Consider the following 11,500-nt stretch of genomic DNA (forward strand, 5'->3'; position numbering starts at 1 on the left):
TTTTGTCATGCACGTCACCTCATCAAGTCATGCACGTTGTTTTTTCCCGTCAAGTCATGCATGTTCTTTCAAGGCATACATGTATTCGTTTTAATTTTTGCATTGATCTATCAATTCAAACCATGTCACCTCATCAATTCAATCACATATTTTTTGGGATAACTTTTGACTTTTTATACATCATTTACGCTATGAAATAATAAAAAATATGTCATACAATTTTGTTATATGTTTTTAATTTTAAATACTCTTACGTTGCTAATCAATTTCACTCATGTTAACGGAACATTCCCGCAACAACGTGCGGGTATCATCTAGTTAAATGTATAGGGGAATTTTTATTTTCTTGGTCATCTTGCGGGGGAGACGGATGGCAGCGAGAGGTTGAGCAATGCAGTCATGATCATGACGGACGTGTCGCTGGCACTACAAGAGAAATAGCCCGTAGAGACATTATTTTTGGTTCGTAAAGACACTATAATTGTCTCTACATAACTTTAGGCACACTTGGTACAATGCCACAAAACTGCTATCACGGACAGTGTCGCTATGTGTGATGAGAGACTAATAAAACGTCTCTATTGTTTTAGACATTGTATAGAGACACTATACCGTCTCTACGTTCAATATGACATTTCGTAAAGACATTGCACCGTGTCTCTATACTTTTTAGACATTTCATAGAGACACTATATTGTCTCTACATTCAATGCGACATTTTGTAAAGACATTAAATTGTGTCTCTATCCCCATGTGCTAGAAAATATACATTGAAAAAATCATGTTTAAACCAATCCTCGAACTCAAGACCTTAAGGAAAACTACACACTCACCTAACCATCTCAACCTGATACCATTCTTGCTTATACTTCTAATGAAATTATTATGAGTAGTCTGCTACATGTCTCAAATTTACTGAGAATGTCTATACACAACATAAAATGTGTCTCAAATAGTGTCTTTAACCATACCGTAAGGTATCTCAAAACCATGTCTCTACATGAGTCTTGTGACAATTTATTAAATGCCTCAAAAAATGTCTCTATAGATGGGACTGTCTATTGAACAGTCGCCTGCTTTTGTTTGAAATAGCAGTCGCCTGCCTTTTGCCATCAAAACAGGCGCCTGAATCAGTTGCCTGGTTTTGTGGCTAAAACCAGTCAAATCTGTTCTGGACGGCCTTTTGAGCAAGCAATGAAAATGTGCACATTCTGTGCCCTAAAAACATGAAAATATGCTTTGGCGGCAATACCAAAGTTCAGTTTTGTGCTGAAAAAGGACATATGCAAAAGCTTAGATGCTGGATTCAATTTCAGTTCCAGAATGTACCTTAGGTTCAGGACAACCTAATCTTTGACAAAGAAAAGGCCACCTGCACACAACATGCATCGGTAAGAGAATGTACACATATGCAAAGCTTATATGCATCAGTAAAGAAATGTAAAACATATGCCAATCTTTATATGCTGGATTCAATTTCAGCGGTAATTCCCCCCGAAGAAAAATAAGAGCTACACCATCATTCATATACACACGTTAAAGAATCAACTAGCAAAAACACAGCATTCAACGTTAGGGAGCAAAAACCCAGAAGCTTACATGCTCAGTTAATTTAGAGTACCAGTTTTTACTACAGCAATAAAAGCAAGACCATAAGCAGTGGGTACCCATATGAACAAAAAGACCGGACTCTCCAGCCAGCAGGCAAGGAACATTCAGATCACACAACTTACAGCTTATCAAAATGAGCTCTTTATCTTGAAATTAACTTTGGAAGTGAAATGTTTCCAGTTAGTAGACCCTACTGTCACCATACGACCATCAGTGTCAATGCGAAACTGAAATGCTTCTTCACTCTGGCTCCGTCACATATAAGAGCGGTGATTGGTTCTGAAAATTTCTGAAAATTAAATAAAAAACCCATTACTAGACCATGTTGTCGAGGGTTGCGACACTAAGGAAAGCTCCAGAAATGACATAAAATAGCCAAACATAAGAAAAATGGCATTTGAACAGGTTGCATGTACTACTAAAGTTTCAACTAACTACAAGCTATAATAATTAAGGAAAAAATTAACCATCTCAGATCATGCAATTGTGGTGGCTGGATCTTGCAAAAGCTCTTGATTGCAATAACTAGAAGCTATAATTGCAGACAACCAAGGGTTATCTAGGGAAATTCAAAAAAGGTTATCTTACTTATTAAATTGCACTAAGTGCAAGCTAGAATTGCACAATCTAAAAATGTGCAATTCTAGTGACTGCATGGTGCAAAGAGCCTGATAGCAGTAACTACAAAAAGGCTAGATGCACCCAAAAATAAAATTCCAAATAAAATAGGTAAATAACCTAGCTCAAAAACTACGAGATTGCAATGAATGGAAGCTAGAATTGCAACATTAAATTGGGAGATCAAAAAATCTTACTTATTAAATTGCACTACGTGCAATTCTAGTGACCGCATGGTGCAAAGAGGCTGATAGCAGTAACTACAAAAAGGCTATAGATGCACTAGCTCAAAGGGGACTCAAAAACCCAAAATCATGCGATTCAGCTGGCTGCGTGGTGCAAAAGAGCCCGATTTGCACTAACTACAAGCTATAATTGCACATAATAAAAAAATGATGACACTAAAATAAAGGTTGTCTTAGCAGATTAGCAAAAAGCTAATCTCTATCAAACAGCCAACAGTACAGACATACAACATTTTGACAGGTTAGCATAAGCTTAGGGATTGCAGTAAGTTTGTTCTGGAAATGCACCGTCCAAACCAACGTAATTGGAAAGAAAAAACCATACAAAATAGCTGTTGAAACGAAATACAGATATTACAAAAATTGCAATAGCTTGGGGTTAGAAATTGCACCATCCCATATCATGCAATTCTAGCTGCTTGGGAGTGCAAAAACTCGTGACTGCAATGACTAAAAGCTATAATTACACCCAAAAGATATGCAAAGCTGGTTGGTGGAATAATGCAAAAGCTCCTGTGTTAAACAGGAACAACATAGCTAAACTACGTCATAGGTAAGATTTTAAAAAAATAAAGCCTACGGCGAAGAATCTTTGAGAGTAATAAAGAGGCAAAAGGACATAGACAAAAAGATAACACAACACATTGGGGGGAGGGACGCAGGGGGTGACAGTACTAACCAAGCACTTCTTCACGTTGGTCTTGGATAAACGGTGGACGAGATACGAACGGTGTAATCAAACCAATAATTACTTATTAAGGTTACGATGTTGGATGTCATCTTGTTGAACTCCTCGCGGACGTAGCAAGGAATGGTCTGCAAATTCACAAAAAAAATGCCCATCAGAAAATAAAAGTGTTTGCTATTACTTGTATACGAGATAAGTATTGATGGGTGAAATTACTATGGACCCAATTACTGACACAGTTATGGACTTATCTTTTCGAAAAAAAAAGCTCTTTACTCTTGGGTTGATGTTACATGGTCCACTTGGCTTCCCAGATACATCACAAGGAGCCCTGGCCAAAAACAAATAAAAAGGGAATAAAAACAGGAGTTACCATAAAAAATGCTGTATTAAATTGCGCATAGGTTTGGCTTGATAAGGTGGACCTTGTTCAAAAATTATGTGTACATTCATTGCAGCGGATATCCTTAAAAAAAACTGGTGGAACCTGCAAAAAAAAGGGAACATTGACTGACATGAGAATGTATCCCCTGTTCATTATACAACAAGAGTGGGTTGTATAGCATCTAAACACATTTTTTAACCCAGTTATGCTGTCATTAGCCCCCACCCCCTGTTATAGTTTTGATGATTTGAGTAGAAGAACAGATTGGATGAAACAGTTAAAAAACATAAATCGTGCGTGTTTTAGTCACAAAAGACATCAGTGAAGCTGTGTTTCCATTTGACAGCGTAACCAAAAAACAGATAAATCAAAAAGACCGTGTTTGATAGCAACCACTAAAGCCTTAATGCAAAAATAACAAAAAAAAGTGCGATTTCAGGGGAGAATTTCAGTGGAACAAACCAAAATTACGAATTACAAAATGTGCGAAAATTGACTACTTCTTGAAAACAGTTGCATTCTTATTCCAGACAAACATCTACTATTTCTTGAAAAACTTGCAAATGCTGAACTTGTTTCTGTCCATTGATTTAATAGTGAAGATATTTAACACATCAAAAACAGTCCATGGGTGCATGCAAGATATACCAGAGGTCATATGAACAAGAAACAAAAATAGGCATTTTATGGTGTGTTCTGCTGAGGCGGCACACACCAGGGATAACACACACAAGGATAGAGGTAGTAAAAAAAAGACCTAAAATGTTCAAACCAAATGGAAGAAAAATTATAGGGTGGATTGACTAAAACCTGAACTCTAATAACCTAGTGCATCTTGTCTGAACTTGACCTTGAAGCAAACATTAAACTAAGAAAATATAAAAGGGAGAGGTACGCTAAAAGATCAGAACAAAACTACAAAAAAGATAAGGGAATCTATTGCAAACACATTTCGATTTGGGAGCCTGGGATAATGACCCTGGATAAAAGAAAATGAGAGTATCTAACATAAATAGAAGATGGTTGGCTAGAGCAGACAAAGGGATCAAAATCGAAATAAAACATATGATGCCGCAAAACTTACCCCCGATGGGAGCTCTCGAGCAGAGATTGAAGCTTCAAATCGCCACAAAAAAAATAAGCGGGGGCGCGGGAAGGGGATCCAGCCGTCGGGTGGCTTCGCAGCTCTGAGGGCACAGATAAAAGGTGATGGGTGAGTACGGGTGCTTCACATCCGGCGATATTAAGAGAGAGAGAGAGAGAGAGAGTGGGTGGAAGTGAATGTGAAGGGACACATGCAGAAGGGGATTCGCGTGGGGGGGCAGAGAGAGGAAAAAAAAATGCTTTCTTGGGCTGTTGCTCAGAAACAAAAGAGCTGGGCCAAGGGAAAATATAGGGGGAAATAGTGGCTGCCCAACAATGGATCAAAAAGGCCCATCTAAAAAGAAAAATGAAAGCCCCAGAGCCCAGACCACAAAGCCTACCGTGTGCAAGCTAAACACCTCACCTAAACACGATACACACAGAGAAAAAGAACACAGGGGAAGAAAAGGGGATCCCGACCAACCCCCTGTACAAGCTCCTGGCGGCGGCACAAAAAGCAAGGCCCCTGGTTTGATCTACCGAAGTCAGATGGAAACTAACCTTCGATCGTCCAGGTATGTTTATCAACGAACACAATCAAAAAGGGGCGGGATCCAAAATAGAAAATACACTCTGGTAGATCGTTTAGTGTTCGGGTGTGTGTGTGAAATCTGGAGAAATTAACTAAGATAAAAAGAGGGGTTTGTAGAGAATATTATTCCACCTAGGATGGCTACATCAAGAAAAGAAATCTGATACCACACATCTGATATATAAGTTGATTATACATGTTATAGCCCCACCTATTGTTGGCAGTTGCATGTATGGCAAAAAAAAGATATTGAACAAAAAAGAAATCCATGATATATTCCTTCCAATTCATTTGAGGTACACTGACGAGATAGATCAATATGAGGTGGACCTTGCAAATGGAGACTTCCAAATGGCATCGACAGGATGGATAACAAATAGTTCTTCGATGCAGCAGGTTATAAATCCAGAGAGGAATTCGGCGCTGGATAATATGAATGAAGCACAGAAAAATCCAGAAAGTCACCGTGGGCAGCGTCAGGTCAGAAATCAGAAACGACAAAAAACAGATCATGTTCAAGCACATAGATCATGAAATTAAGAGTGATATCTGACATTTGAATTGCTGTTGCATTAAAACATAAGGGGATCATTCATTGGGGGACAACGGGGGGAGGTCACATAATGTCAAATCAGGAGGCTCACCTGCAGGTTTGTGCAACATCTAATTGCAAAAATATGAATAGATATAAGCAACCTTTGTTCCCTTGTTACAAATGAAACAAAAAAAGATTAGTAACAAGGTAGTTAATGCAGATGACACTGTCACAAGAGAAGACATATACACAAATTATGCAAGAGATGAGTCAGAGGAATATGTAAGTATTCCTATCGTTAATATTAATTTCCCTTCGTTATTTCAAAATAAAGCTAGTTCTGTTAAAGATAGTTACAACAAAAAAATTGCAGGGCGACGCTGGTGCTGCTGAAAATGAACGAATGGGTGCATTCACAAGGTTGCTGACTGGTCAATACGATGACATGGCTATTGGCTGATCACAATTTTTCAGAATATATTGACGATGTAAGAGAACTCAAAAAAATAAAAGCTGTGTCGAAAATTAAATATCCAATTTTTTTTCAGAACTCATATATTATTCCTCTTGCAGCATTCATTCTACATCACAAGTGATAGAAACATCAATATAAATCATCTGGAGCAGGAAGAGCTTGAGAATATGTATAACATGCAAAATCAGATTAGCGTGCCAGAAACTTTGGCGGAAAAGCATGTGGAAGATCACGGTGACTGGATGCAGAGCGATGAGCCTGAGAATATTTTGAACCCAGATGAATTAGAAGCAGAAGCAGGAGATATTCCGAGCATGGACACTGAAAATGCAGAGAACAATAACGAAAGAAATCCAGAAACAGACCCTGAAGGAAACAAAGAACCGCTGACACAGGAAGAAGTCATTGAGTTCATACAGAGCTCACAGCAGCTAGGACAGGGAGGGGCTGCCCAGGAGATAGAACATATGCACATGCCTGAGCTAGGGATGGTTTTCAAAACAGAGGAAGAGGGGCACAAGTTTTACAACAACTATGCAATGAAAGTTGGTTTCTCGACAGCTATTGCACACAAATACCATTCAAGGAATAAAACGCATATGGGCAAGGTGACAAGAGTCACAATTACGTGCAACAAGGCTGGAAAGCCAACTGAAGAGGACATGGAAGCAAACAAAGAGGCAGCACAAAGGGGAGAAGGCCTGGGAAAAAATAAACCAGCAAAGAGAAGGGTGAGGAAAACAAAGGAAGGAACAAATGACGAAAGAAATGTACTGATGAGGAGAACAAACACGGTGGTGCTAACTGCATGCCCCGCAACAATGGTTGTAGCATACATAGATGATGTATGGAAGATAACAAGACTAGACTTAACTCATAATCATGAGCTGCACCCCCCTGGTGAGGCAAGGTTTTTGAGATCGCACAAGAACATGACGCTAGAAGAAAAGTTGATGATCAGAACATGTAGCGCATGCAAACTACCAACCAGGAAAATAATGGCAATATTGGCTTACATGAGAGGGGGCCTGTCATCACTTCCATACACGAAGAAGGATGTGAGTAATATAAGGACATCAATAAGAACAGAATCAGGCAGAAGTGACATGATGAAAGTGCTGGAGTACTTCTTGAAAAAGAAAGAAAAGATGCAACTTTCTTTTACAAAATTGACTCGGATGAAGAGGGCAGAGTTTTGAATATATTCTGGTCAGATGGATACAGCAGGAGGTTGTATAAGGACTGTGGAGATTTGGTTAGTTTCGACACAACATATAGAACTAACAAGTACAATCTTCCTTTCGCACCTATTGTTGGAATCACATCGCATGGGGACAACTGTTTGTTTGGCTGTGAGTTCCTCCAAAATGAGACAGCAGACACATTCGTATGGTTGTTCAAAACCTTGCTTGAGTGTATGGATGGAAAAGAGCCAGTAAGTATAATAACAGACCAAGATGCAGCTATGAGGATGGCAATAAAGGAAGTTCTCCCCAATACAAATCACAGAAATTGTCTATTCCACATAATGAAGAAAGCCCATGAGAAGGCAGTGAGAACATTTGCAACTAATCCAACTTTGCATGATGATTTCATGGATGTAGTGCACAGCGCGCTAACTATCCCGGAATTCGAGAGGCCTTGGCCTCAAATGATTCACAGATACAAGTTGGAAGATATTGCTTAGTTCAAAATAATGTGGGCAAACAGATGGAGATTTGTTCCGGTATATTTCAAACAATGCTTCTACCCATTTGTGCAAACAACGGCGCGAAGTGAGGGAACTAATGCAGTATTCAAAGACAATGTGTCATGCACATACTCGGTTAGCAGCTTCCTAGATGAATACGATAGAATCGGAGAAGCAATACAAGAGAATCAGAAGAATCATGACTCCGTGACGAGAAGAACAAAAGCAACACTTTCTAGTGGATATCATTTTGAACTGCAGGCAGCAAGGCTGTACAACAGGGCCATATTTTTCAAATTTCAGAAGGAAGTGATCTATTTGACAAGGTTCAATGTTGAGGAAACAATACCTAATAGAAGCTACTCAGTTTATAAGTCGGAAACACACGCATCAAGAGAATTCAGAACAAGAAGATATGTAGTTACACTGAACTTACCAAATTCAAAATTTTCCTGCATATGCTGCAAATTCCAGAAGGATGGCTTGTTGTGTGCCCATGTCCTCCGAGTGCTTGTACATCTGAACATCACAGAACTGCCTGAGAAATATTTCATTGACAGATGGAGACCAAAGGACAAAAAAATTAAACGAAATATCACAAATGACATACCCGCAGAGTTCACTGGAGATAATAGCCAGATGAGATACAACATCATCATGACAAAGATGACAGGGCATCAAAAGCTGTGAAGAATGTGGATAAATATGCATACCTGCTAAAGAAGATGGAGAAAATAAATTCAAAGATGCAACTCGTGGGGATAACTGAAACTGAAACAAGCATGCATAGTGAGGGGAGTCACACAATGCCAAATCAGCAGCAAGAAACAAGTGAGAGTGTGCAGCTGAAGGACCCTTTGGTGGGTACACCAAAAGGGAGGTCGGCTGATAAACATAAAGGACCATACACAAAATCCAAAAAACACAAGAAACGAAAACACAAGAACAAAACCAAAAAATACATACAGCTGATATCACCTTGTTTTTGCCACCTCGGTGGCTGCAGATCCGGGAAAGCTGAAGAGGGCAACGGGGGATGGAGATTCATTGACAAAGAAAGGTGCAAGGACAACTGAGCCAGCAAACAGTAGGCAGCAAACATATCATACTGCACCGCGCGGATAACCCTGAAGCAAAAGGCAGCAAGAATAAAATGAAAACGGGGGCAAGAAGAAGAGGAAGAACAGGAAAAGAACAAACCAGAGGAAAGGTGGAAGTGCATACAACATACTTGTAATAGGCATTGATATGTACACATGTTGATGTTTTGTTTGAACCCTCCGTAATTCTATAACTTTGATTGAAATTAGTACTACGATATAGAAGAACAAAACTGCACCGTGTCTCACGCTGTTTTTGTCGTACCAGTGGCCCACGGGGTCCCACTGATACGGGACCCGTGGGTCGCCAGCGACGAAGCCCCATCAGGAAGGACTCCCGAGAAACCTGCCTCGAGGAGACGACCCCTAGTGAAGCTAAAGCTAAGGGCCGAGTATAAAATGCTCCCGGGAACCCCGGTCCAGGAAGCCGAAGGAACGCCTCCCGACAACTAGCCGGTGCGCTAGCCGGGAAGGTGCACCCCAGCAACCCGCGCTCGGGCATGCAGGCGGGACCCGCAGAACAGTGAAGACAGGACACGACGGCGAGCGCAGTGCATTTAATGCACCGACATGAGTCTTATCAGCAGGCCTAGTCTTGCTTAGCAAGACTAGAGCGGCTACCCTGAGAACCATTTTTTCTACCGTGTACAGTGCATGAGCGGAAGTGTATTCCTTGTGGCCGTGACACGCGTCTAGGCAACGTGTCACGCTGCATGCATTGGCACCTGTGGTATCCCCTTGTCTATAAAAGGAGGGCCAATGCCACCGGTCAAAGGGTTCAGCTCAGTTAGAACCCGAGTGAGTAGAACATAGCACAACGTTCACCTAAGTAGCCAACCCGGGAACTCCTCGGGTGATCTGTACGCACTCAAACGTGTGAATACAACTCAAAGCAGGACGTAGGGTATTACACCTCCGGGTGGCCCGAACCTGGGTAAAACTCTTGTGTCTACACTTCGTATCTATCGCCACACCGGCGATCGCCGGAGCGATCACCTCGCCCTCCACCGAACCAAAAAGGGGGTTCCCAGCATCCCTGGTGCCGGAGACCGTGCTCCGACATCTGACGCGCCAGGTAGGGGGGGCGTGCAGAAAGCTTCGGTTGACCGCCGGCGTCATCATCGTCAACACCGGCTTCTTGGACCGCGACATCTTTACCGACTAGCTCGCCATGCCGCCCAAGAAGGCAGGTGAGCCCCGGGTCGACTTGCGCGACACTCTCGCCATGCGCACTCGGTCCCATGACGCTGCGCGCGTCACAAGCACAAGGTGATCAGGGGTCCCCTTCACGCCAGCAGCAGCAGTCGCAGCTGCGACCTCCACCTCCTCGGCCGTCGGTAGACAACCGGCCGAGGGGGCCTGCGGCTCCCAGCGCCGAAGCCAGCCGCCCGAGCGGCCACAATGCCGCACACGCCAGCCAGCGAGTCCACTCGCGGGCCGAAGACGCGCAGCGGCAGCTGCGCCATGAGCACAGCGCGTTGTGCGCGACGCCGACGGAGTCTCGCCCCACTCACCCGAGGGCATCGGGTGACAGGGCAGAGGGCAGCCGGTCGGAGAATCGGTAGCCTCCCGCCCAGACCCTGGCGGAAACCATCATAGCCGCGTGTGTCATGGTGCGCTACGAGCCACCACAAGGCACGCCGGCGCACGAAGCATGGAGGGTAGAGCTAGACGCGCTCCTTGCACTCGCCGCCCAGCAGCCGCAAGGCGAGGGCGCCCCGGCTGGTTCAAGCCGGGGGCAGAACCCGGGACGCAAAGACGCGCCCCGCGTCTCGGGGCACGGAGAACACCCTCCCCCGCTGGGAGGGCAAGGAGGCGAGGATCCCGTGGGGTCCTCGGATTCGTCATCGAACATTACACGGGGTGACGCGCGAGGCGTCCTGAATGCCCGCCAGCAGGAAGACCTCCGCCCGCGCTTGGAGCACCGGCGCCGGCGTGAGGCAGAACGCCAGCACCCAGAGGAGCAGGAGGATGCTCCCATGGGCGCCGAGGACGGCTGCGCCGCGTTTACTCGCGAGCTGCACAGGGGGACGTGGCCCCGCAAGTTCCAAGCGCTGATGCTCGGGACGTTCGACGGGACCATGAACCCCAAGGATTTTCTCCTGACCTCCACGTTAGGCATGCACGCCATTGGCACCGACGACAAGGTCAGGGCCAACTGATTCCCGATGGTCCTCAAAGGATCAGCGAGGACTTGGTTGCTCAACCTGTCCGCCGGGTCCATAGCCTCCTGGGCTGACCCATGCGAGCAGTTCGTGAACGTGTTCCAGGGCGGCTACAAGCGCCCGGGAACCATGGCGGAACTGCACACGATCGTGCAGAAACCGGGGGAGACGTTGCGGGACTTCACCAACAGGTTCTCCAACCTCTCCTACTCCATCCCTCAGGCGGAAGCGGCCGCCATCATCAACACGTACGCCATCAACGTCCGCGACCCGAAGATGCATGAGAAGCTCAACATGCACCGGATCCGGACCA

General features: G+C 43.9%; 1 protein-coding gene and 1 long non-coding RNA gene across 6 annotated transcripts; one reads left to right on the forward strand and one right to left on the reverse strand.

The window, feature by feature from the left end:
* Window positions 1-84: 84 nt before the first annotated feature.
* Window positions 85-4,814, reverse strand: LOC104584674. Of its 2 annotated transcripts, XR_732556.3 has the most exons (6): window positions 4,632-4,814; window positions 3,588-3,649; window positions 3,154-3,493; window positions 1,734-1,900; window positions 1,330-1,372; window positions 85-426 (listed from the first exon to the last, which is right to left on the reverse strand). It is a non-coding gene; the product is annotated as an uncharacterized LOC104584674 (long non-coding RNA). The 2 variants fall into 2 exon arrangements; XR_002966345.1 differs by lacking the exon at window positions 85-426 and having other exon boundaries at window positions 775-1,372; window positions 4,632-4,812.
* Window positions 4,815-5,066: 252 nt separating this feature from the next.
* On the forward strand, window positions 5,067-9,255 carry LOC106866612 (protein FAR-RED ELONGATED HYPOCOTYL 3). 4 transcript variants are annotated; one of them, XR_002960560.1, is made up of 7 exons: window positions 5,067-5,205; window positions 5,619-5,702; window positions 5,807-5,872; window positions 5,978-6,039; window positions 6,131-6,245; window positions 6,331-8,802; window positions 8,929-9,255. XR_002960560.1 is itself a non-coding variant. In XM_014902063.2 (6 exons), the coding sequence occupies exons 5-6, from the start codon at window positions 6,198-6,200 to the stop codon at window positions 7,429-7,431; spliced, it is 1,149 nt and encodes a 382-aa protein (XP_014757549.1). In that variant the 5' UTR covers window positions 5,067-5,205; window positions 5,616-5,702; window positions 5,807-5,872; window positions 5,978-6,039; window positions 6,131-6,197; the 3' UTR covers window positions 7,432-9,255. The 4 variants fall into 4 exon arrangements, 3 of the variants coding, with proteins under 3 accessions (XP_014757549.1, XP_014757548.1, XP_024311138.1); XM_014902063.2 differs by having other exon boundaries at window positions 5,616-5,702; window positions 6,331-9,255; XM_014902062.2 differs by having other exon boundaries at window positions 6,331-9,255.
* Window positions 9,256-11,500: the final 2,245 nt, after the last annotated feature.

The sequence above is a fragment of the Brachypodium distachyon genome, chromosome 4 (genome assembly GCF_000005505.3).
Source record: "Brachypodium distachyon strain Bd21 chromosome 4, Brachypodium_distachyon_v3.0, whole genome shotgun sequence".
NCBI classification, from domain to species: Eukaryota; Viridiplantae; Streptophyta; class Magnoliopsida; order Poales; family Poaceae; genus Brachypodium; species Brachypodium distachyon.